The sequence below is a fragment of the Piliocolobus tephrosceles genome, chromosome 6 (genome assembly GCF_002776525.5).
Source record: "Piliocolobus tephrosceles isolate RC106 chromosome 6, ASM277652v3, whole genome shotgun sequence".
Classification (NCBI taxonomy): domain Eukaryota; kingdom Metazoa; phylum Chordata; class Mammalia; order Primates; family Cercopithecidae; genus Piliocolobus; species Piliocolobus tephrosceles.
In genome coordinates, this window is record NC_045439.1 from 47,332,800 (window position 1) to 47,360,060 (window position 27,261).

The 27,261-nt window shown below is 36.7% G+C and overlaps 1 protein-coding gene across 1 annotated transcript in view; it reads right to left on the bottom strand.

Moving 5' to 3' along the window:
- Positions 1-16,731: 16,731 nt before the first annotated feature.
- The window catches only part of LRRC9 (leucine rich repeat containing 9), a 141,735-nt gene continuing 131,205 nt past the window's right edge, over positions 16,732-27,261 (bottom strand). The window contains exons 31-33 of the mRNA XM_026456290.2: positions 23,274-23,418; positions 19,139-19,307; positions 16,732-18,017 (exon numbers count right to left, since the gene is read on the bottom strand). Coding sequence (XP_026312075.1) covers positions 17,978-18,017; positions 19,139-19,307; positions 23,274-23,418 — 354 coding nt within the window. The 3' untranslated portion in view covers positions 16,732-17,977. The remainder of the gene's footprint in view (positions 18,018-19,138; positions 19,308-23,273; positions 23,419-27,261) is intronic.

Genomic DNA, 27,261 nt, shown 5'->3' on the forward strand with positions numbered 1-27,261 from the left:
TTCACCCACTTTCTGATGGGGTTGTTTTTTTCTTGTAAATTTTTGTAAGTTCCTTGTAGATTCTGGGTATTAGCCCTTTGTCAGATGGATAGATTGCAAAAATTTTCTCCCATTCTGTAGGTTCCCTGTTTACGCTGATGATAGTTTATCTTGCTGTGCAGAAACTCTTTAGTTTAATTAGATCCCATTAGTCAATTTTGGCTTTTGTTGCCATTGCTTTTGGTTTTTAAGTCATGAAGCCTTTGCCCATGCCTATGCCCTGAATGGTACTGCCTAGGTTTTCTTCTAGGGTTTTTATGGTTTTAGGTCCTATGTTTAAGTCTTTAATCCATCTTGAGTTAATTTTTGTATAAGGTGTAAGGAAGGGGTCCAGTTTTAGTTTTCTGCATATGGCTAGCCAGTTTTCCCAACACTGTTTATTAGATAGGGAATCATTTCCCCCATTGCTTGTTTTTGTCTGGTTTGTCAAAGATCACATGGTTGTAGATGTGTGATGTTATTTCTGAGGCCTCTGTTCTGTTCCATTGGTCTATATATCTGTTTTGGTACCAGTACTTTGCTGTTTTGGTTACTGTAGCCTTGTAGCATAGTTTGAAGTCAGGTAGCATGATGCCTCCAGCTTTGTTCTTTTGGCTTAGGATTGTCTTGGCAATGCGGGCTCTTTTTTGGTTCCATATTAAGTTTAAAGTAGATTTTATAATTCTTTGAAGAAAGTCAATGGTGGCTTGATAGGGATAGCATTGAATCTACAAATTACTTTGGGCAGTATGGCCACTTTCATGATATTGATTCTTCCTATCCATGAACATGGAATGTTTTTTCATTTGTTTGTGTCCTCTCTTATTTCCTTGAGCAGTGGTTTGTAGTTCTACCTGAAGAGGTTCTTCATATCCCTTGTAAGTTGTATTCCTAGGTATTTTATTCTCTTTGTAGAAATTGTGAATGGGAGTTCACTCATGATTTGGCTCCCTGTTTGTCTATTATTGGTGTATAGAAATGCTTGTGATTTTTGCACATTGATTTTGTATCCTGAGACTTTGCTGAAGTTGTTTATCAGCTTAAGGAGATTTTGGGCTGAGACAATGGGGTTTTCTAAATATACAATCATGTCATCTGCAACCAGAGACAATTTTACTTCCTCTGTTTCTATTTGAATATCCTTTATTTCTTTCTCCTGTAGGATTGTCCTGGCCAGAACTTCCAATACTATGTTGAATAGGAGTGGTGAGAGATGGCATCCTTGTCTTGTGCTAGTTTTCAAAGGGAATGCTTCCAACTTTTGCCCATTCAGTATGATACTGGCTTTGGGTTTGTCATAAATAACTCTTATTATTTTGAGATATGTTCGTTCCATCAATACCTAGTTTATTGAGAGCTTTTAGCATGAAGGGCTGTTGAATTTTATCGAAGGCCTTTTATGCACCTATTGAGATATTCATGTGGTTTTTGTCATTGTTCTGTTTTGTGATGGATTATGTTTTTTGATTTGCATATCTTGAACCAGTCTTGCATCCCAGTGATGAAGCTGACTTGAACATGGTGGATAAGCTTTTTGATGTGCTGCTGGATTCGGATTGCCAGTATTTTATTGAGGATTTTTGCATCAATGTTCATAGGGATATTGGTGTGAAATTTTCTTTTTTTGTTGTGTCTCTGCCGGGTTTTGGTATCAAGATGATGCTGGTCTCATAAAATGAGTTAGGGAGCAGTCCTTCTTTTTCTGTTGTTTGGAATAGTTTCAGAAGGAATGGTACGAGTTCCTCTTTGTACTTCTGGTAGAATTTGGCAGTGAATCTATCTTGTCCTGGGCTTTTTTTTGGTTGGTAGGCTATTACTGCCTCAATTTCAGAACTTATTGGTCTATTCAGGGATTCAACTTCTTCCTGGTTTAGTCTTGGGAGGGTGTATGTGTCCACGAATTTATCCTAGATTTTCTAGTTTATTTACATAGAAGCGTTTATAGTTTTCTCTGATGGTAGTTTGTATTTCTGTGGGATCAGTGTTGATATCCCCTTTATCATTTTTTATTGTATCTATTTGATTCTTCTCTCTTTTCTTCTTTATTAGTCTGGTTAGTGGTCTATTTTGTTGATCTTTTCAAGAAACCAGCTCCTGGATTCATTGATTTTTGAAGGGTTTTTCATGTCTCTATCTCCTTCAGTTCTGATCTTAGTTATTTCTTGTCTTCTGCTAACTTTTGAATTTGTTTGCTTTTGCTTCTCTAGTTCTTTTAATTGTCCTGTTAGAGTATCAATTTTAGATCTTTCCTGCTTTCTCTTGTGCACATTTAGTGCTATAAATTTCCCTCTAAACACTGCTTTAGCTGTGTCACTGAGATTCTGGTACCTTGTGTCTTTGTCCTCATGGATTTCGAGGAACTTATTTATTTCTGCCTTAATTTCATTATTTACCCAGTAGTATTCAGGAACAGGTTGTACAGTTTCCATGTTGTTGTGCAGTTTTGAGTGAGTTTCTTACTCCTGAGTTCTAGTTTGGTTACACTGTGGTCTGAGAGACTGTTTGTTATTATTTCTGTTCTTTTGCATTTGCTGAGGAGTGCTTTTATTTCCATTTATGTGGTCAATTTTAGAATGAGTGCAATGTGGTTCTGAGAAGACTGTACATTCTGTTGATTTGAGGTGGAGAGTTCTGTAGATGTCTGTTAGGTCTGCTTGGTCCACAGCTGAGTTCAAGTCCTAAATATCCTTCTTAGTTTTCTGTCTCATTGATCTGTCTAATATTGACAGTAGGGTGTTACAGTCTCCCACTATTATTGTGTGGGAGTCTAAGTCTCTTTTTAGGTTCCTAAGAACAACTTGCTTTATGAATCTGGGTGCACCTGTATTGGGTGCATATATATTTAGGATAGATAGCTCTTCTTGTTGCATTGATCCCTTTACCATTGTGTAATGTGATTCTTTGTCTTTTTTGATCTTTGTTGGTTTAAAGTCTCTCTTATCAGATACTAGGATTGCAACTCCTGCTTTTTTTTGCTTTCCATTTGCTTGGTAAATATTCCTCCATCCCTTTATTTTGAGCCTATGTGTGTCTCTGTCTATAAGATGGGTCTCCTGAATATAGCACACCAATGGGTCTTGACTCTTTATCCAGTTTGCCAGTCTGTGTCTATTAATTGGGGCACTTAGCCCATTTACATTTAAGGTTAGTATTTTTATGTATGAATTTGATCCTGTCATTATGATGCTAGCTTGTTATTTTGCCCACTAGTTGATGCAGTCCCTTCATAGTGTCAGTAATCTTTACAATTTGGTACGTTTTTGCAGTGGCTGGTACAGGTTTTTTTCTTTCTGTATTTAGTGCTCCCTTCAGGACCTCTTATAAGGCAGGCTTGGTGTTTACAAAATCTCTCAGCACTGAGGCTTCAGTAGGTAAACAAAGCGGCCAGGAAGCTTGAACTGGGTGGAGCCCACCACAGCTCAAGGAGGCCTGCCTGCCTCTGTAGGCTCCACCTCTGGTAGTAGGGCATAGCTGAACAAAAGGCATCAGAAACTTCTGCAGACGTCAACATCCCTGTTTGACAGCTTTGAAGAGAGTAGTGGTTCTCCCAGCACGGAGTTTGAGATCTGAGAATGGACAGACTGCTGCCTCAAGTGAGTCCCTGACCCCCGAGTAGCAAGGCTGGATCAACGTACGCAAATCAATAAACGTAATCCATCATGTAAACAGAACCAAAAACAAAAACCACATGATTATCTCAATAGATGCAGAAAAGGCCTTTGACACAATTCAACAGCCCTTCATGCTAAAAACTCACAATAAATTAGGTATTGATGGGACATATCTCAAAATAATAAGAGCTATTTATGACAAACCCACAGCTAATATCATACTGAATGAGCAAAAACTGGAAGCATTCCCTTTGAAAACTGGCACAAGACAGCGATGCCCTCTCTCACCACTCCTATTCAACATAGTGTTGGAAGTGCTGGCCAGGGCAATCAGGCAGAAGAAAGAAATAAAGGGTATTCAGTTAGGAAAAGAAGAAGTCAAATTGTCCCTGTTTGCAGATGACATGATTGTATATTTAGAAAACCCCATCGTCTCAGCCGAAAATCTCCTTAAGCTGATAAACAACTTCAGCAAAGTCTCAGGATAGTAAAAATCACAAGCATTCCTATACACCAATAACAGACAAACAGAGAGCCAAATCATGAGCGAACTCCCCTTCAAAATTGCTTCCAAGAGAATAAAATACCTAGGAATCCAACTTGCAAGGGATGTGAAGGACCTCTTCGAGGAGAACTACAAACCCCTACTCAACGAAATAAAAGAGGACACAAACAAATGGAAGAACATTCCATGCTCATGAACAGGAAGAACCAATATTGTGAAAATGGCCATACTACCCAAGGTAATTTATAGATTTAATGCCATCCCCATCAAGCTACCAATGACTTTCTTCACAGAATTGGAAAAAACTACTTTGAAGTTCCAATGGAACCAAAAAAGAGCCTGCATTGCCAAGACAATCGTAAGCCAAAAGAACAAAGCTGGAATCATCATGCTACCTGAATTCAAACTATACTACAAGGCTACAGTAACCAAAACAGCATGGCACTGGTACCAAAACAGAGGTACAGACAAATGGAACAGAACAGAGCCCTCAGAAATAATACCACACATCTACACCATCTGATCTTTGACAAACCTAACAAAAACAAGAAATGGGGAAAGGATTCCCTATTTAACAAATGGTGCTGGGAAAACTGGCTAGCCATATGTAGAAAGCTGAAACTGGATCCCTTCCTTACACCTTATACAAAAATTAATTCAAGATGGATTAAAGACTTAAATGTTAGACCTAAAACCATAAAAACCCTGGAAGAAAACCTAGACAATACCATTCAGGCCGTAGGCATGGGCAAGGACTTCATGTCTAAAACACCAAAAACAATGGCAACAAAAGCCAAAATTGACAAATGGGATCTAATTAAACTAAAGAGCTTCTGCACAGCAAAAGAAACTACCATCAGCGTGAACAGACAACCTACAGAATGGGAGAAAAGTTTTTCAATCTACCCATCTGACAAAGGGCTAATACCTGGAATCTACAAAGAACTTAAACTTACAAGAAAAAAATCAAACAATCCCATCAAAAAGTGGGTGAAGGATATGAACAGACACTTCTCAAAAGAAGGCACTTATGAAGCCAACAGACACACAAAAAATGCTCATCACCACCTGCCGTCAGAGAAATGCAAATCAAAATCACAAGGCAATACCATCTCACACCAGTTAGAATGTCGATCATTAAAAAATCAGGAAACAACAGGTGCTGGAGAGGATGTGGAGAAATAGGAACACTTTTACACCGTTGGTGGGACTGTAAATTAGTTCAACTATTGTGGAAGATGGTGTGGCAATTCCTCAAGGATCTAGAACTAGAAATATCATTTGACCCAGTTATCCCATTACTGGGTATATTCCCAAAGGATTATAAATCATGCTGCTATAAAGACACATGCACACGTATGTTTATTGCGGCACTATTCACAATAGCAAATAATTGGAACCAACCCAAATGTCCATCAATGATAGACTGAATGAAGAAAATGTGGCACATATACACCATGGAATACTATGCAGCCATAAAAAAGGATGAGTTCATGTCCTTTGTAGGGACGTGGATGAAACTGGAAACCATTCTGAGCAAACTATCGCAAGGACAGAAAACCAAACACCACGTGTTCTCACTTATAGGTGGGAATTGAACAATGAGAACACTTGGACACAGGATGGGAAACATCACACACCAGGGCCTGTTGTGGGGTGGGGACAGGAGGGAGGGATAGCATTAGGAGACAAACTTACTATAAATGGCGAGTTAATGGGTGCAGTGCACGAACATGGCAGATGTATACATATGTAACAAACCTGCACATTGTGCACATGTACCCTAGAACTTAAAGTGTAATAATAAAAAGTAAAAATAAATTTTTCTGAAGAAATCTCTCAGGATTTGCTTGTCTGTAAAGGATTTTATTTCTTCTCTGCTTATGAAACTTAGTTTGACTGAATCTGAAATTCTGAGTTGAAAATTCTTTTCTTTAAGAATGTTGAATATTGCCCCCCCCCCACCCCTTTCTTCTGGCTTGTAAGATTTCTGTAGAGAGACCTGCTGTTAGTCTGATGGGCTTCCCTTTGTGCTGGCTGCCCTTAACATTTTTTCATTTCAATCATGGTGAATCTGACGATTATATGTTTTGGGGCTGCTTTTCTTTGTGGTGTCCTCTGTATTTCCTGAATTTGAATGTTGACCTGTCTTGCTAGGTTGGGGAAGTTCTCCTGAATAATATCCTGAAGGGCGTTTTCTAACTTGGTTCCATTCTCCCCATCACTTTCATGTATACCAGTCAAATGTAGGTTTGGTCTTTTCACATAGTCCCATATTTCTTGGAGGCTTTGTTTATTTTCCCTCTAATCTTGTCTTCATGCTTTATTTCATTAAGTTGATATTCGATCTCTGATATCCTTTCTTCCGCTTGAACAATTTGGCTATTGATACTTGTGTATGCTTCACAAAGTTTTTGTGCTGTGTTTTCAGCTCCATCAGGTCATTTGTGTTCTTCTCTAAACGGTTATTTAGTTAGCAATTCCTCTAACCTTTTTTCGGGGTTTTTTGCTTCCCTGCATTGGGTTAGTATATACTCCTTTAGCTCAGATGAGTTTGTTATTACCCACCTTCTGAAGCCTACTTCTGTCAATTCGTCAAACTCATTTTCTGTCCAGTTTTGTTCCCTTGCTGGCAAGGAGTTGTGACCCTTTGGAGGAGAAGTGTTCTGGTTTTGGGAATTTTCAGCCTTTTTTTTGCTGTTTTTCCCTCATCTTCGTGGATTTATCTACCTTTGGTCTTTATCTACCTTTGGTCTTTGATGTTGGTAACCTTCAGAGGGAGTTTCTCTTTGTTGATGATGCTATTCCTGTTTGTTTGTTAGTTTTCCTTCTAACAGTCACACCCCTCTGCTGCAGGTCTGCTGGAGTTTGCTGGAGGTCCACTGCAGACCCTGTTTGTCTGGGTATCACCAGTGGAGGCTGCAGAACAGCAAAGATTGCTGCCTGTTCCTTTCTTTGGAGGCTTCATCCCAGAGGGGCACCTGCCAGATGTCAGCCAGAGCTCTCCTGTATGGGGTGTCTGTCTACCCCTGCTGGGAAGTGTCTCCTAGTCAGGAAGCACAGGGGTCAGGGACCCACTTGAGGAAGCAGTCTGTCCCCTTAGCAGAACTTGAGCACCGTCCTGGGAGATCTGCTGCTCTCTTCAGAGCCAGCAGGCAGGAATGTTTAAGTCTGCTGAAGCTGTGCCCAGTGTTGCCCCTTCCCCTAGGTACTCTGTCCCAGGGAGATGGGAGTTTTATCTATAAGCCTCTGACTGGGGCTGCTGCCTCTCTTTCAGAGATTCCCTGTCCAGAGAGGTGACAGTCTGGCTACAGCGGCTTTGCCGAGCTGCGGTGGACTCTGCCCAGTTCGAACTTCTGGCAGCGTTGTTTATACTGTGAGGGAAAAACTGCCTACTCAATCCTCAGTAATGGTGTACGCCACTCTTCCCACCAAGCTCGAGTGTCCCAGGTTGACTTTAGATTGCTGTGCTGGTAGCGAGAATTTCAAGCCAGTGGATCTTAACTTGCTGGGATTCATCAGGGTGTAATCCACTGAGCTAGACCACTTGGCTCCCTGGCTTCAGCCCCCTTTCCAGGGAAGTGAATAGTTCTGTCTTGCTCTCATTCCAGGCACCACTGGGGTATGAAAAAATAACTCCTGCAGCTAGTTAGGTGTCTGCCCAAACAGCCTCCCAGTTTTGTGCTTGAAAGCCAGGGCCTTGGTGGCATAGGCACCCAAGGGAATCTCCTGGTCTGCGGGTTACAAAGACTGTGGAAAAGGCCTGTATCTGAGCTGGAATGCACGGTTCCTCAAGGCACAGTTCCTCAAGGCTTCCCTTGGCTAGGGGAGGGAGTTCCCTGACCCCTGTGCTTCCCAGGTGAGGCAACGGCCCACCCTGCTTCTGCTTGCCTTCCATGACTGCACACACTGTCTAACCAGTCCCAGTGAGATGAGCCGGGTACCTCAGTTGGAAATGCAGTAATCACCCACTTTCTGTGTTGATCTCGCTGGGAGCTACAGACTGGAGCTGTTCCTATTTGGCCATCTTTCCAGCCACCCCTGCTTTTCTTTAATAACTAAAGTTGTGGCGGGCAACCTAACTTTAGCCATCTTATTCCTGGACCTTTCAATGTAGAACATGGGAAGCAAAGAAGCAGGAATATTTAGAATTCATTTTGATGGCAACAGGAACATCAAAGCCTTATTGCACTCATCTAGTGGCACCCATGCCTGGGGCAGTAGCATGGCACTGGCACCATAATTAAGGTGATCCTGTGACATGATACTATCTGGGGTATTGGCCACTACGCTCCCCTTGTTCTCATTCTATGAGCCTGGTTTCCCAGCCTTTCTGTTCTGTGAACTATCATATGAGCTATATCCAGAGTAATTTTCTTTTGCTTGCAACAAAAACCACTGTGTGATACACTTTGCTAATAATTTTTAGCCAAGATATTTTGAGGTACAATTATTTTCTCTAAGATGCTAATAACTGGTGAATGTAAGTGTGATTTCTTTTTCATCTTAATGTATTTAACGGCTTCAAATTCTAGAGTTTATTCTTTCATGACTCCCTTTTTATACTGACATTAAACCACTTCCAGTGACTTTCTTTTATGACTCATTTAGAACCAATTGCCGCCTTCATTTTGCCATTATCTAGTTTATGCTCTTCCATAAAATCTACTTTTGTTCTTTGCTTTTTCATTTCTCATTAAGTTGTATCTTTCTGCTATAATTTTAGTACCAAAGTCCTTCACATCTCTTTTCTGGGAACATTTCTGTATCAATTAGGATTAGGTTGTACTTCTTGTAACAGAGAAACCATAATAGCAATGGTTTAATAAGATATAAACTTATTTCTTGCCATATAAGTGAATTATTCCAGGGTTAGAATGGCAGTTCTATGGACTAGTGGGACAGTCCCATTTATTATGCCGTCATCTCTAAGGTTTTTTTCCTCCTGGGCCAGCCAGACTTCCTCCATCATAATCTTGTTCCAAGCTACAATATGAATGGAAGGGAACTTTTTCTTCCTTTCCTTTTTAAGAAGACTTCCAGTAAGTTTCCATACAACACTACCACATATAAGTCATTTGCCAAAACAAAGGGCCACATTTAACTGCAAGAGAAACACTATTCCTAGCTAATAATCAGGGTTCTTTTACTAAGGGAGAATGACAGAACAGGCCCGGGAGGCAATTGGCTGTTTGCTCCACAATTTCTACTTCTTTTCACTATCTTTAAGTAATTTGCCATCTTTCTAGATAAAACAGTTTATTTTGTGTTTTAGGACTACTTTGTAAATTTTTAGTTCAACTAATAAAAATTTAGTTCAACTAGTAAAAATTTGGAACAAAAATAGTGGTCCTAATGCAATACATATTTTATTTAATAATTATACAGTTTTTATCATATTGTTACACTCATTCTAATTGCCTGAATAAAGTGGTTTTCTTACAAAAATTCCCACTTAGTTATTTTCAAGATATGATGGCTTCAAAATGAGTTAAGTTCTTACTTATAAAAGGATTGTGTATTTTTAAAGTAAACTAACATATTACTTTTAGATTGTGATATGAAAATAAAATATGGAAGATTCGTAAGACTTTCCAGAATTTGTTAAGAATGTGTGAAATAAAGTGGTGGTTGGGCTCACTCCCCTATAGTTTTGCTTCTGCACCAGTAAAATAACAACTTGAATCAGGAACATTGTCAATAAATCTATATTTCAAAATTTAAAATCTTATTTTTAAAGAAATAATTTTGAACATGCAGAAAAGTTTTAAATATGGTGATTTCCTCACCCAGCTTTTCCTAATCTTAACATTTTATATAGCAATTATTGAAACTAAGCAATTAACAATTATACTGTTAACAAATCTATAGACTTTATTTGAATTTCAACAGTTTTCCCACTAATACCCTTTTTCTGGTTCAAGATCCAATCCAAGATCTTGTGTATTATACTTAGTTGTCATGTTTCTTAGTTTCTTCCAATATGACTTCCTCAGTCCTTATCATGCAATGCCCTTGATCCTTTTAGAGACTTATTGGCCAATTATATTGTAGAATGTCTCTTAGTTTTGGTTTGTCTGATATTTTCTCATGATCAGATCGTTCTCATTCTCATGATCATGTGGTATTTTTGGCAGGAATACTACAGAATGATTTTGTGCCCTTATCAGGGCATCATATCAGATATTGATATATCTTATTTTTGGTGATATTAAATTTGATCTCTTGGTTAAGGTGTTTATCAGTTTTTTCCACTGCACAGTTACTATATTATCTATTTGTAATTAAAAAGTATCTTGTAGGGAAATTCTTAAGAGACCATGCAAATACCCTGTTTATACTATCATCTACTAATTTTAGTATCCATAGATGATTCTTAACCACAGTGATTATTACTTTGGTGTTTTCCATAGTTATCAATATTCTTTACATGTTTATTGAATGCAGAAGAAAATGATGTTCATTAAAAACATCTATAAATGTGAACTTGAGGAAATTCTTTTGATCAGTAGGGTTAAAGATACAGCCAAGAAGTTCTGTGAAAGTTACAGGAAAAAATGTGTTTAAATGTTAAATTATTTGTGGCATTTAACTTCAATTGAGAAGAGCATAGTTACATGATCCAGCTATCTCTGTTTATTTGTGGGGTGTGATTCTTGATGGGACCAAAGAACTCTGGTGTTCTAATCCCACTCTTCTCTTTGTTCAGAATAAATCTTCTTGTCACATAGCCAGGTATAGGGAGTGCTATCTAAGCAACGATAAACTAGAACTCTCTCAATCCCCGTTGTTTTGTTTTGCTTTGCTTTTTTATGAAACTAAAAATATAGCTCCCACAATTCAAGTCTGTTTCCATGTTGCACATCACAACTCTAACCTGTCGTTAACATCTTGCTGTAAAAGAAAGAGGTGTCTAGGCCTAAACCAGAAGACTAATGGATTATAAAAGAAAACAATTGGACATTTCAGTTTTACATTGCTAGTTTTTCCATTTTAATTTAAAATATAATTCCCCAGTATCATACATTTGTATCATATAGGTTTTGTATGTACAAGGGTATCAGCAGGAAACAAGTGGCGGAGTCAAATGGGGCCATTGAGGAGTTTAATGAAGGGACTAGACTACTTCAAAAGTGTGGATAGAATTAAGGAAACAGACCAGGATTAGTGAAGCATTTTATTTTTTATTTTTTGAGACAGAGTCTCGTTCTGTCACCTGGATAATTTTTGTATTTTTAGTAGAGTTGGGGTTTCATGTTTGCCAGGCCATTCTTGAACGCCTGGCCTCAAGTGATATGCCTGCCTTGGCCTCCTAAAGTGCTGAGATTACAGCTGTGAGCCACCATGCCCTGGCAGGTGAAGCATCTGAACTTGCAATGCCTATAGGCCTGAAGGTGTAAGAGAGAGTTCACCAGAACCAAGATACTTTAGGAAAGCCCAATAAAAGCTAGAGTTCTTGTAGAATGCAGCTGCTACTAAAGCCCAAATCTCTCTTTTACTCTTCAGTCTACTTCTAGTGTCTTGATGGGCTACAGCCAACTGCCAGCTAGAGGGACAAATGACCCTAAGTGATGTTGTCCTTAAAGGTGAGTCTTTAGAGTCACAGAGCAGGAGAAGAAAGGTGGAGAGTAGATCTGCAAGGACAAATGGAGGCTATCTAGCAAATTGTATTTCAGAAAAAGTGCAGTTGATTATATTTCTGGCTGTAGTTTTTCTTATGTCTGGCCTCCTTCATTGAGGTTATGTGACATGTTCCTGAAGACTTTTTCATTCTTTGTTTTATTTTATCTTTTTTTGTGATGCTCTGTCTTGCCCAGGCTGGAGTGCAGTGGATTGATCTCGGCTCACTGCAACCTCCACCCCCTGAGCTAGCAATTCTCCTGCCTCAGCCTCCTGAGTAGCTGGGATTACAGGTGCCTGCCCACCACGACGCCCAGCTAATTTTTGTATTTTTAGTAGAGATGGGGTTTTGCCATGTTTGCCAGGCTAGTCTTGAACTCCTCAAGTGATCTGCCTGCCTTGGCCTCCTGAAGTGCTGGGATTACAGGCCTGAGTCATAGCGCCCAGTCCATAATTGAACTATTAAAGGATGACAATTATGTGACTGACATTCTCATAGTTATACTTCTTGTGAGTTAACAACTGCCCAATGTGTTAACATTAACACATGTTTGGGCTTTAGTTTTATTGTATCATTTCAATGTATAGAGTTTATCATGTTTCCATAAATATAATCATATCTTCATTCAATACATAATTTAACAATATAGTAATGGCTCCATTAATATTGGAATCTTCAACTAACTAGAAAAGTTATTTCAGCGTCATAATATAATTGAAGGGACACACAAAAAAAGTACGTATAAGGGAATTTGGCCTTAAGCAACTGCCAAGGTTATAGCAGAAGTTCAGAACACATTCTATACACAATAAATCATTGAAAATAAAATTTTGTTTAATGTATTCTATTTGTTAAAGCAGGAAAATACATCAATGCATTTAAGAACAATTTCCCCAAAATGTATAAAATAAGCCTGATTGATTACACCTAATTAAAACATTAAACTATTTTATCTATTTGTACATTTGCACCTTTGCACTAAACCTAAACTAGCCTTTTTTTTTTTTTTTCTAAATGGCAGGAAGTTTCATATAGTGTACTGATTGCTATAGACTAGAATATTAAGTTGTTACAACTACGTGAGATCTACATGTATTTCTACTTCCATGTATATATGTGTATGTTTGTAAAATTCACATATTTATACTGTGCTGTTTAAAAACCCCAATTGTGGCAGTTTAAATACTGCTTTGTTGCTAATCATGGCTTAATACCTAAAACAGAACAGAGTCCTTCACAAGGTAACCAGGGAAATATGCCAATTTTGACTTCATTGCCATCCTATTGAATGACTGTATTCATTCTCTTTAGATTTAAAGCTCCCCATTCTACTGTTTCTGAACACTCTTTATAGAATTCCAGCTTGCTTTTTCACCTATCTTTTAACAGTTTAACATAGATGGCTGGATCAAGTCCATTGTTGCAATTGTATGAACCTTAAAAAGCTCTGCAGTATTTTACTCTTTCCATTGTATCTGGCTTCCCTGAGTGCTCTGCTCACTGCATTTCACTCGTACTCTGATTTCTAAACCCATTTATGCCTGAGTCTTTCTGAAGACACTTGTTTGTCTGGGAGCTCAAATTGACTTATCCCCATTCTATTTCCTTAACTAAAAATGCACCATTAAGGTTGATTGAACTCTTTTAAAGCACTTCATATAAAATCAAAGGCCATAGGAAAGTAGGCTACCAGTGTTTGTAAATACCTGTTTTAAACCAAATTGATAGGGGAATAAGAAATAATTAGAAACTTTAAAATGTTTTATATATATATATATATATACACACACATACACACACTTTTTTTTTTTTTTTTTTGCTGATTAGTCTTTTTTGGTTGTTCTTTGAGAGACACACTTGTAAAACATTCTGAGAGGGAAGGGAGAGGAAGAGCTATGCTATAATTAAAGATGGAACAAATAGTAGAGCCAAACCACTAAAATTACTGAAAACATTTTCTAGAAAAAATGTTCTACAATAAGCAAGAAGAAAAACGTGCAGCTCTTGATTAAAATCTACAGCTTTTAAATCACTCCAACCCCACTGGAAACAAACAAATGAAAATCATATCACCGTATCTTTTTTCTATTTAAACTATAGTCATTGTTATTTTTGTGGTTTACAATAATAGTAAGATAATCACTAATTCTTTTCCTACTTATAATGTTTAAAATTGACTGCTGGTACAAAATATTTTTAAACATTTAGAAGTCAATTACAATTATAAAATTAAAAACCAAATGAAAATATAGAATGCTATTTGTTAAAAATTCTTCGCATCCATTTCTATTTTAATGTTTGATCAAAATGTAACTATTTTGAAAAGACAGACTATGTTATCTCAATGGATTTTTATTATTTTTATTCAGAGCATGTAGAAATACTGTTATTTTAAATGATATTAGAAAAAATCTGTTGTAATTTAAAATTTAGCATTTCAGAATCTGTGGAATCTTGTATGGAAAATGACAGGGTTGATAAACTCACTTTTTTGATTTACCTAAAAGAGCATATAGTTAAGGTAGTGCTTAATAAAATATAAAAGATAAATAAGTTGACTTCAGCTAACTAATACCTTCAAAGCTACTTCTAAGTTCCTTTGAATACACTATTCTATTTTTATATTACATTGTATGTCTTTTCTATTAAATCATTCATTTTATCTTAATTTTTAGGAAAAATCATTACCAAAACAAAAATCTTAAAAGTGCATAAATTAAGTCTGGGAAATATCTTTTGAGTAGTTTACAAAACAATTTTATTCACAATGGAAAGAAAAACAGTAATAGTAGAATGGTATAATTTATATATTTGTAAAATAAAAACTTGTAGAAATAGTATTACTAATGAAATAGCTGTGGTATTTCTTACTGACCTAGTTCTAAAAGGCAACTGACAATTTAAATCGCAATTCAGCATAGGTTTTTCTTCAAAACTACTTCAATAATGGAGAAGGGAGAAAAATGTAGAAAAATGAACAAGTAGTTAGCACTTGCAGAAGCTCTAAGTTTTATAACAAGGCATCAGAAAGACCAGCTGGTTTCTAGCTGTAACCAATATGATTTGGTTAGCTTCACTGAATAACCAAAGGAATTTGGCCATAAGTGCTTGCTTCTACTAATATAATATTATAATAATCTTACCTCCCTTTATGTAAGTAATATTTAATTGAAACCAAGAGCCTAGAGCATGACTAAGAGTGATATGTAATGTTTTAAAACATTAAACACTTTTCATAATGTACGATAGCTTATAAAGAGTGAAATGGCATGTTACTTAAATATAAGGGTTATTTGTAAACTAGTCAGGAGTGCCTGCAAACACACGTACATAGTGCACACTATATTCTAGGCAAAAATATATTTACAATCAGTTAATATTGTGTCAATAGTCAGAAAAATCTAAGACTAGAAAAATTAGAAGTAAATGGCCGGGCATGGTGGCTCATGCCTATAATCCCAGTGCTTTGCGGGAGCCGAGGCAGGAGGATTGCATGAAGCCAGGCATTTGAGACCAGCCTGGGCAACATAGTGAGACCCCATCTGTATAAAACATTTTTTAAAAATAGAAGTAAATAATAAAGTTCATATTGGACAATCGTGGTTAATTTTATATATAGAAATCAGACTAATTTGACACTGTCTATATTCAGTTCAGCTTTGGAGGCTTCTAATCTATAAAGTGCCTTAATTTCTAGATTACCAGGTTGTTTGTGGAATTGTCTTTAATGAAAACAACTTATATAATCATACATTTGACTACTTGCAAAATAAATCAAGACATTTGCTGGGAGCAAAGACATAATAACTTTACTAGATAAATTATACATTTTATCCAAGTGAAACACCTTGATGAATAAATAGTTTACAGTCTTTTACAGTTTCTTTTTCTTTTTCTTTTTCTTTTTTTTTTTTTTGAGATGGAGTCTCACTCTGTCACCCAGGCTGGAGTGCAGTGGTGCCATCTCAGCTCACTGCAACCTGTGCCTCCCTGGTTCAAGCAATTCTCCTGCCTTAGCCTCCTGAGTAGCTGGGATTATAGGTGTGTGTCACCATTCCAAGTTAATTTTTGTAGTTTTAGTAGAGATGGGGCTTTGCCTTGTTGGCCAGGCTGGTCTTGAACTCCTGACCTCAGGTGATCCACCCACCTTGGCCTCCCAAAGTGCTGGGATTACAGGCGTGAGCCATTGCACCTGACGTGGTGGTATAATCCCAGCTACTCGGAAATTTAGATGAATTTTTTTTTTTTTTTTTTTTTTTGAGATGGAGTCTCGCTCAATTTGTCTGCCTCAGCCTCCCTAGTAGCTGGGACTACAGGTGCGCACCACCACGCCTGGCTAATTTTTGTATTTTTAGTAGAGATGGGGTTTCACCATATTGGCCAGGCTGATCTTGAGCTTCTGACCTTGTGATCTGCCTGCCTGCCTCGGCCTCCCAAAGTGTGGGATTACAGGTGTGAGCCACCACGCCCGGCTCAGATGAAATTTAATTAACAATTTATAAGAATTATAAATAGCTCAAAATTTAACAATGTGTACATAAAAATCACATGAAGATCTCAAATATATTAAAAGTCCATAGGAAATATGGCTAAAAGAAAATATGCCAAAATGCTAAGTGAATACAGTGTAAGTTATGTTTTTTCTGCTTTATGTATTTCTATTCTGAACATTTTTCTGCAGTGAAACCTATTACATTTATTTTCCCACTTAGTTATTTTAAGACACTTTCCATTATAAAAGTAATGTATTTTCAGCATTTAATGTATATGTAATCATAAAAGAAAAAAACAGATGGTGCCAATTTAGTAATAAATAGTGAAGAGTAGACTGTCACAACACTGTAATGAAAGCAGTTGTCAAAACTAAAGGGCAACAAAGACATCTTCTGGACATCTTAAGAACTGCACAGTTATTTTTAAACAAAAGATCCTATTTCCATCTAAGTGTAATAGTTGTTTAAAAACCACACATTATGAAGAGCAAAATCAATCTGTAATTAGGTTTGAAATTTTAAATATTACATGATTAAATTACAGACATACAACATTTAAAAAATAAAAATAAAAAATTGTTGCATAGACATTGGAATTATATCATCTCAAAATACCTTTAAAACTATTCCCAGGCAGATTATAAAGTCTACATATTTTAGTTAAAATAATTTATTTTCATGTAAGAAAAGTATAAAATATTATGAAACTACATGTACTGTTGAACCAATAACTTTAACATTTTAAATAGAATACTTCATGAATCATGGAGCTCATTTATATCAAAATATGACTGGCAATTTGGTTATCAATTTAAATAATTATAACGAGCAAATTCATAACCACATTTGATTAATCTGTGATATGTCCTAGTACTATGCAATGTAATAGTTTAGAAAAGTTCTTTTCGGTAAAATATAATTATCGAAGGTCATATTTTTAAATGTGTCCACTCAGTTTGGATACGTGTTCTCTTCAATCTGAAACTACTTGTAAAATTATATCACTGTAGGTGTAATTAGTGATTTGTATATGAAATCAGGCTCTTTTTTTATTCTTAGAGCATGAAGGACTGGTTGTACCCACAGTTAGCCACATTTAGAAACTACTATTGATGCTCACAATTTGCATCTCTAAACAGTTTTGAGGGCAGATCTGATTTGAGGGTATTTTTTTAAAAAAAAATACAGTCCTAAAAACCAATCTGTAGTTCAACTAGCAAAACTCATCTTGCTTTAGTAATAGTTGCATTTGGTAAGAAATGTGCTTTAGTTTTATGTAATCTCAAATGAATAGATAACTCTACAAATGAAAGTATGCCTATTTCCTAAAGTTATCTTTTCTTAGTATCTTCCTATGACATGCCATAATGACATTTCATGACTAAATGTTTCTAATACCAGAACTAAGCATTCAGTTCTCTAGACTTTGTTTCATGTCACTTTTATCTTTTCAGATTGTTGTCTGATGTAATAGTTCATGATTTTTATGATATAGAAATTTAAACAAATAACTGAAGATAACCATAAAGAAAGTTTAAGAGAGGTGATATTAAATCAAGTTCATGAAGGGTAATAGATTATCTTCATATGGAACTGAAGTGCTTCAGTAACTTAAGTAACATGATTATCTTTTTTTTCTTTTTTTAACTGACCACTGTCAGCTAGTTTTTGTACAGCTACTAAACAGGTAAATTTGTTTTTTGATGTATGCTCATTTCTCTTTAGGCAGTTACATTCGATTTGATCTTGGAAAGTTGCTCCCAGAAATTCTGTAAGAAGTAAGATTTAATTAGTCGAATAGTGGTGACTTAATTTTGTAATGGATCAGCTAACTTAAGGTAATTCTGCAATAAATAATTTCTGTATTTTAGATGTACGCAATTTCAAAAAGATAAAATGATCCCAGTGGTGGCTCACGCCTATAATCCCAGCACTTTCGGAGACTGAGGCAGGTGGATCACCTGAGGTCAGGAGTTCAAGACCAACCTGGCCAATATGGTGAAACCCTGTCTCTACTAAAACTTGGCCAGGCATGGCGGCACATGCCTGTAATCCTGGCTACTCAGGAGGCTGAGGCAGGAGAATTGCTTGAACCCATGAGGTGGAGGTTGCAGTGAGCCAAGATTGTGCCTTGTACTCCAGCCTGGACAACAAGAGTGAAACTCTTGTCTCAAAAAAACAAACAACAACAACAACAAAAAAACTGTGGACTCAGTGGGACATGGCTGATTACATCAGGAAGAGTCAGTGCAGCAAGAGCTAGATCTGCTGCTGGAGTAGGTCATTTTAGCAGATGAGCAGGAGCATGGATGCCAGGAAAATGGGGGACAGGTGGAATCTAAGAAGTCAAGTGTTGAGCAGAAGAGTGTATTCTTAATGAGAACTAGCAAGGTTCTTAGGCTTTGAGCTGGGCCCTAGGGCTAGATTCAGACTGGAGAAGGAGGCAAGTAGGAATTTTAAAGAAAAATTGGAAGAATTTACAAAATTCTTAGCCTTCACGATTTCAGAGAGTTGAATTTATCTGCTGTTTAAAGCGAACTGCTTTGCAAATTCAGTGAGCAGAGTGAGTTGGTAGAGGATATAATTAAAGTAGTTCCCATGTAGCTATTTCATTGTTCCCTCACTAGTGAGCACTAGTACTCTGAATTATTTGACCTTCATCGCCATTTCTCAGCCTTTTTGAATTATTATGTAAATACACCGGACTTTGGAAAGGTTTGGTGAATGTGGTAATTAAGAAGCCTTATGCTATCTGACAGTTTTTTCTAATTCCCAGAGTAAATATATAAGAGTACATAACAATATTTCCTGTTTTTATACATGACTAGCAAATATGGAGAGTACTTTTTTAATGATGAGAAATATTAAAACACAGAGAAAATAGCTTTACCTTCTCTCATCTTGGTTGCTCTGGCATATTTGTGCAGTTGGAGATGCAATATTCTGATGTGATAAAACAGATGGAGAGATACCTATCCCTCTGAGTTGCTGAAAAGCTATTTCTGCATGGATGCTCCGAGGATTATTTGTCAGAATCCCAGCATTCTTGTTTTTTTTGTCTGAAATTAGAAATTTGAAAAATTAAAATTATGAAACAGTGAGAAACATTAATTAACATAAGCATTAAGCAATATAGTTTGGTTGTCCTTCAGCTGAATATATGCTATACATGTTTCATAAAGTGAATTTAAAATGTCAAATAAAAATATAGAATTAGAATGTATTTTTAGCACTTGTTGTGGCTTAAATTTCTGTGAGGTAGTGAATCAGTTTGAGTTTTCCTAGATAATATTTTAAACATATAAATATCCAGACCTGCATGCTATAATAAATGTACAGATAAAGTGATTATACTTTAAAAAATTGGGGCAGCACAGTCAAAAAATAGGAAAGAGACTGCAGGACTTTTTCAGCACATAACAAATCTTGAAGAAAGTAGCAGGCATACCTCAGAAATATTGTGGGTGTGGTTCCAGACCATTGCGATAAAGTGAGTCACATACATTTTTTTGGTTTCCCAGGACATATGAAAGTTATGTTTACAACTATAGTGTGGTCTATTAAGTGTGCAGAAGCATTATGTTTAAAAAAAATACTGTACATACCTTAATTTAAAAATACTTTATTCCTAAAAAATGCTAATGAACATGGGAACCTTCAGCAAGTTGTAATATTTTTGCTGTTGGAGGGTCTTGTCTCAGTGTTGTTGGCTGCTGACCAATCAGGGTGGTGGCTGCTGAAGGCTGGGATGACTGTGGCAATTTCCTAACATAATACAACAATGAAGTTTGCTACATAGATCAACTTTTCCCTTCATGAAAGATTTCTGTGTACAATGTGATGTTTGATAGCACTTTCCCCACAGTACTTTCAAAAATGGAATCAGTCCTCTCAAACTCTGCCACTGCTCCTCCATCAGCTAAGTTTGTAATATTCTAAATCCTTTGTTGTCATTTCTACAGTGTTCACAGCATTTCACCAGGAGTAAATTCCATCTCAAGAAACCACTTTCTTTGCTCATCCATAAGAAGCAACTCCTCATCCATTCAAGTTTGATCATGAGATTGCAGCAATTCAGTCACATCTTCAGGCTCCACTTCTAGTTCTCTTGCTGTTTCCACACATCTGCAGTTACTTCCTTCACTGAAGTCCTGAACCCCTCAAAGTCATCCAAACTTCCATTATGGTTGCTATTTTGACCTCCTCTCATGAATTAAAAATGTTTTTAATGGCGTCTAGAATCGTTTCCAGAAGGTCTTCAGTTTACTTTGCCCATATCCATCAGAGGAATCACTATTTTATTTTGTTTTATTTTATTTTTTGAGATGGAGTCTTGCTCTGTCACCCAGGCTGGAGTGCAGTGGCACGATCTCGGCTTACTGCAAGCTCTGCCTTCTGGGTTCACGCCATTCTCCTGCCTCAGCCTCCCGAGTAGCTGGGACTACAGGCACCCACCACCTCGCCTGGCTAATTTTTTTGTATTTTTAGTAGAGATGGGGTTTCACCGTGTTAGCCAGGATGGTCTCGATCTCCTGACCTCATGATCTGCCTCGGTCTCCCAAAGTGCTGGGATCACAAGCATGAGCCACCACTCCCGGCCAGGAATCACTATCTATGGTAGTTAGAGCCTTACAAAATATATTTCTTAAATCATAATACTTGAAATTACTCCTTGATCCATTGGCTGCAGCATGGATGTTGTGTTAGCAGGCATGAAAACAACATTCGTCTCTTTGTTCTTCTCCATCAGAGTTAGTAGGTGACTACGTGCATTGTCAGTGAGCAGTAGTCTTTGAAAAGCAATCTTTTTCTCAGCACTAGGTCTTAATAGTCAGCTAAAATACTTAGTAAACCATGCTGTAAACAGATGTGCTGTTATTCAAGCTTTGTACATTGATAGAGCATAGATTGACAGAGCATAGAGGCAGTAGATTTAACATAATTCTTAAGAGCCCTAGGAGTTTTACAGTGGTTGAGCAATGGTTTATTTAAGTTGAGCAATGTATTCAACTTAAAGTCACCAGCTGCACTAGCCCCTAACAAGACAGTCAGACTGTCCTTTGAAGCTTTGAAGCCAGACATTGACTTCTCCTTTCTAGCTATGAAGGTCCTAGATGGCATCTTCTTCTGTAAGGCTGTTTCGTTTACATTGAAAATCTCTTTTTTAGTGTAGCCACTTTCATCAATGATCCTAGCTAGCTCTTCTGGATAACTTGCAGCCGCTTCTGTATCAGCACTTGCTGCTTCACCTTACACTTTTATGCTGTCTGATATAATAGTTCATGATTCTTTCCTTAAACCTCATGAAGCAGCCTTTGCTAGCTTCAAACGTCTCTTCTGCAGCTTTCTCACCACTTTCAGCCTTCATAGACTTGAAGAGAGTTAGGGTCTCTGGATTAGGCTTTGGCTTAAGGGAATATTGTGGCTGGTTGATATCCTATCCAGACCACTTTATCCATATAAGCAGTAAGATTGTTTCAATCTCTTATCATCCATGTGTTCCTTGGAGTCGCATTTTTAATTTCCTTCAAGAATGTTTTCTTTGCATTCACAGCTTGGCTATCTATTTGATACAAAAGGCCTAACTTTCAACCTGTCTTGGCTTTCAACATGGCTTCCTCACTAAGCTTAATCATTTCTAGCTTTTGATTTAAAGTGAGAGATGTGAGATTCTTCCTTCCTTAGAGGTCATTGTAGGGTTATTAATTGACTTAAAAAGATTACTGATCACAGATCACCATAACAAATATAATAATGAAAAAGTTTGAAATAGTAAGAGAATTACCAAAATGTGATAAAGACACAAAGTGAACACATGTTGTTGGAAACATGGCATCAATAGACTTGCTTGATGCAGGGTTGTCACAAACCTACAATTTGTAAAAAACTCAGTATCTGTGAAATGCAATAAAACAAGGTATGCTTTTACCTGAGAAGTAAGTTAGTATCTGAGAAGTAAGTTATGAAGATGAATTCAGGGTTAAACTATTAAAAAAATATAAAAAGATAATGACATTCCTGACGATGACTTTGTTCTGTTAACGAGGTAATAACAATTTGGTATGCCCAATTTTACTGACAGTTGTAGACAAAAGCATAACAATCTTCATTGTTATTAAAACCTGGAAGTCATAATGACATATAAGTATGAAAAATGAGACAAAATATAACATCTTAATGGAGTAAATTATGCTGGTTTATTTTTCACTGGGTTTCTTTAAAAAACTTTAACCACGTGGAACAATCTGCTATTTTTTTATAGTAGGCTCTTAGATCATTTTATAATTATTGTAATGTTCAGTTTTATTGTCTAAGAGTGGTCTGAGGACAAATGAGAAGTCAGAAGGAATGGAAGAGGTAAGTCCTCAGAGAAGGAGTAGTTACCCCCAATTTTGCCAAAATGATAACCAGAAAAGATGTGGAATTAGAGAACAGGCTTATTCTAAACTTGAACTAAAACTTATATAGCAGAATAAACCACTTCCATGCTTGTTCTTTTAATATACTCCCTGTTTTAAAACTCTACCTCTTGAAGCTCTTCTCTAGTATTTGCTTAATGAATATTTTCTTATGATTTCAAGAGGAAAGTGAGATCTCTCTGCAAAATATCTTTTGTACCCCAGGATTCTGTTATGCTTTTACACCTCTGATTTCCACTTTTAGCAGGATGCACTAATGAACTGCTTTTAGTAGTTGTTTGCTCTGACATCCATGAAATGAAATAAAAGCTTTGGAAAGATATGTCAGGAAATAAATGTTCAAGTATCACAAAGTTCACATTGCAAGTGAGCAAATGTTTAGTCACAACATACTAGTAGCTGAGTACAAAAAAGCTATAATAAAACTAAAAATAATAAAACTATAATCTCTGAAATCAAAATGGCCACAGGAAACTTGAACAAATATGCAATTTTAGGAAATGTAAGTGAAAATGAATTTTCAGTAATATTAGAAATTAAAGTGATATTTTTATTTCAAATGAAGTGATTCTTTTACATTCTATCTGAAATTCTTTGTCAAAATACCTTCAACTTCAGGAGTTAAAGTGACGTCAGATCCCAAGTAATGGCTGAATCCACTAGGCAGAATTACATTTGTTATCTTTATGGGAGGAGTTTTCACTTGGCCAAATGATCTGCCATCCATAGGACACTGGGTAACAGGAATAAGCTACATAATAAAATAAAAGTTAATAACATCTCATCTCCAAAACTCAGATCAATAGGCTTAATCCTTATAACAAGTCCGAGTTGACAATCAACATTTGTTTTTAGTCAGGAGCTACCTGCTTGCCTAAATTCAGAATTGGTACTAGGTAAAACCTATAAAATCAGCAGAGCTTTTTGGGGAGTAAACCTCCCTCAGAACCTTGTGTTCTTTTTTTTTTTTCAGACTGCATTGTACCATCATTAGAATCTAGTGCTTAACGGCAACTCGCCCTTTCCAAAGGGTCTTAAGGTAAGTATGGAACTAAGAACATAAGAATTAAAACTTCCCCATTGTAATGCTTTTTCTTTTTTTGTGTGAATAGAATTTCTGGAAGGTAAAAGTTATTTCTCAAAATCTTTATATTTTTCACATTACCTAATCAGATGACTTGCAGTTAATTAGTTTTCAGAACAAACAGTAAATATAATGGGAGTTAAGAAAAGCATCTTATGATAATCAATTTTAGTGAATGTAGTAAAACTCTCTAAATAGTATTTACATTTCACACCTGCTGAGGATTAAGGGGCTTTTGTAAGAATTTCAGAAATCAGCAAATAGAGGAGAAAAATATTTTAGGCAGGGGACTCTTGCTTCCCCTAGAAATGCATGCCCTCTCTGCTTTTGTTAAGACTGACCTTGTTTATACGTGTGAATTCTGAACATACCATTCAGCTTATTTAGAGATGGAGGCCTTTTCTGTTTGTGTAAAATTACTTATTTAACCTCATACTTCAGTAAGTGTTACCAAGAATGCTGCTTTATAATGAATGCTAAGGTATTAGTCCTTTTACTAAAGCTGGTCAGTCCTAAATTCCCTAATGAATTCCTTTCTGGGAGTTTCCTCCCATCACTAATCTAGAATGCTATCAAATTTTCTTCTGAAACTAAACCCCCAAAATATTTTGGTTTAAAAGAACTTTAGATTTCATTTATTTCCTCCTTATTTGCTGTTAAAAAGAAAGGCCAGTAGCAACTAAGACAAAGACAAACACATTTGACTGATAAACTTCAGAAGTTTTCTGGACTTGAGTCTCCTGAACGGCTAGTTAAAAGAAATAATGGCTTAATTTTGTTCTAGTCCTGAAAATAATTAGTGTTGAATCTAAAAAAAAAATTCTCTAAAATAAAGATTTCAAATACCCCCTTTATTTTACTAACCATATATAGATAAATAAAAAAATAATTTTAATGAAGTATTTACATACAGAATAACTAAGTGGAAAGATGGTTAAATTCCTATGTATAGCACTGATTTAAATAGCAAGAATATGTATCTAGAATAACTGAAGATGACATCATAGTACTGTAAGGGGAAAATCTGAGTTCACTATATGATAAATAGAAAAGAATAGCCAACAAACAAACCCCTTAGTAAAGTATTCATTATTGGTTGAATTTTGAGTTATGCCAAATTAAATGCTAAATTAAACCAATGTTTAAAGAATTTTATATGAAAACTGGGATCTTCAAAGTTCTAAGTGGTTACTTTATGTCTTTTCAATTTAGCCTGCATTACTTTAAAACAGAATTTATGAATTTTTATATGGTAATTTCGTAGGTCTTTCACTGGAGCCCTCACATAAGTGGTATGGCAGGAAGAATAATGCCCCTCCCCCAAAGATATCTACATCCTAATTCCCAAAACCTGTGAATACCTTGCCTTACATGGCAAAGTACTTTGCAGGTGTGATTAAAGGTTTTGAGATGGGGAAATTATCCTGGATTATCGAGGTAGAAGGAGGCAGAAGGTCAGAGAGAAGGGGAAGTGATCATGGAAGCAGAGGTCTAAGTGATGGCATTGCTGGATGACAGCCATGAGCCAAAGAATGCGGATGGCCTCTAGAAGCTGGTAATGGCAAAGAGTAAATTCTCTCCTAGGGCTTCCAGAAAAAATGCAGCCCTGCCAATACTTTTTTTTTTTCCAAGACAGGGTCTCGCTTTTTTACCCAGGCTGGAGTGCATTGGCACGATCTTGGCTCACTGCAACCATCACCTCCCAGGCTCAAGAAATTCTCCCACCTTAGCCTCCTGAGTAGCTGGGACTACAGGCATGTGCCATCATGCCTCGCTAATTCTTTTTTTTTTTTGGTAGAGGCAGGGTTTTGCCATGTTGCCCAGGCTGCACTCGAACTCATGGGCTCAAGTGATCCACCTGCCTCAGCTTCCCAGAGTGGTGGGATTATAGGCATGAGCTGCCAAGCCTGGCCCCTGCAAGTATTTTTAATTTTAGTCCTTTAATATCGGTTTTCAGACTCCTGACCTTCAAAACTGTAAGATAGTATGTTATTTTAAGCCACTAAATTTGTGGTAATTTGTTATAGCAGCAATATGAAACTAATACAGGTGGCATACATTTTTCAAGAAGTGACCTGCTTCAGGAATATAAAAAAGGGAAAAGGAAAGAAATCATCTTAAATCACTGAACTAAGTTTTATTTGACCATTTGCTCTCTTTTGAAAGACTGGGGCCTATGACAAGGATTTGAGTAGATGGCATTAAATGATGCACTTTTTTTGTTACATCATATAGATCAATGGCTAAATTTCTTTTTGGAAACCATAGTTTTTAGAAAAAAATTTGTAGATATAGTCCATAAATGAATCAATTTCCTTTGCCTAAACTAAATAATCTTTTTAAAACATTGTACAACTTTTTAAGTCACAAAAGTCTCTGTAGCCACTTTGACCTATAATAGAAGCCCTTTGGTTAATCAAAAAATGTCAAGATTAATTTTAAAAGAGTTAATAAAAAAGTAAGAGGGCCGGGTGCAGTGGCTCAAGCCTGTAATCCCAGCACTTTGGGAGGTCAAGGTGGGTGGATCGCCCAAGGTCGGGAGTTTGCGACTAGCCTGGCCAACATGGCGAAACCTCATCTCTACTAAAAATACAAAAATTAGCCTGGTATGGTGGCACATGCCTGTAGTCCCAGCTACTCGGGAGGCTGAGGCAGGAGAATCAATTGAACTCGGGAGGCAGAGGTTATAGTGAGCCAAGATCATGCCACTGCACTCCAGCCTGGGCAACAGAGCAAGACTTCGTCTAAAAAAAAAAAAGTAGAGGAATCATTGTCTAACTGATATTCATCTTAAAAATATATGTAAAAGTACATGCATTCATCAATCTTTTGATGAAGGACCAAGGCTTTTTCTGTAGGCAAGTCCCTGGATTGGTATTTTTTATTTGATTGTTTTTGGAGACATTATAATCTTATTTTGTCTACAATTTCCAGTTTTGGTTTCTTTAAAGTAGTGAGAATTTAAAGGCATGTGGAAAAGATCCGAACTTTGAATTTGTCTAGCTTTTAAAAATAATTTCCTTACATGTTTTCTCTGCATTTTTATCATTTTCTTCATGTTTTGTTTTTTTCTCCCACATCTAATTTGATCCTATGGGGGAGGGTGTTGGAAGGGGTGAGGAGAGAGAGAGTGCCCTTTATCCCGACTTTCCAAAGTATTCCATTTGGTTTTCATAGACAAATAGAAATAATAATTTAAAATTTGCACTTAGAGTTCCAGTATTTGTTTAAAATAAAAAGAACTGACATACAGTTAGCTCTTGATAAGTATATGAATGTACTGCTGAAGGCAGAAGTGGACTAGAGAGGAGCCTACAAGTATCAAAAGTTGAGTGTGTTCTGGAATTGGGAGTGTCACTGGAATTAATCTGGTGAGTTCAGTGAAAGTCCGTTAGAGCATGCATGGTAGTCCTATCTCTTTCCTATTCAGTATAATGTTTTTAAAGTCACCTCTGTTCATGGACTCTAATGTGCTTGGTTTCTGGTTTTCACTTACATCAGAGATTCATT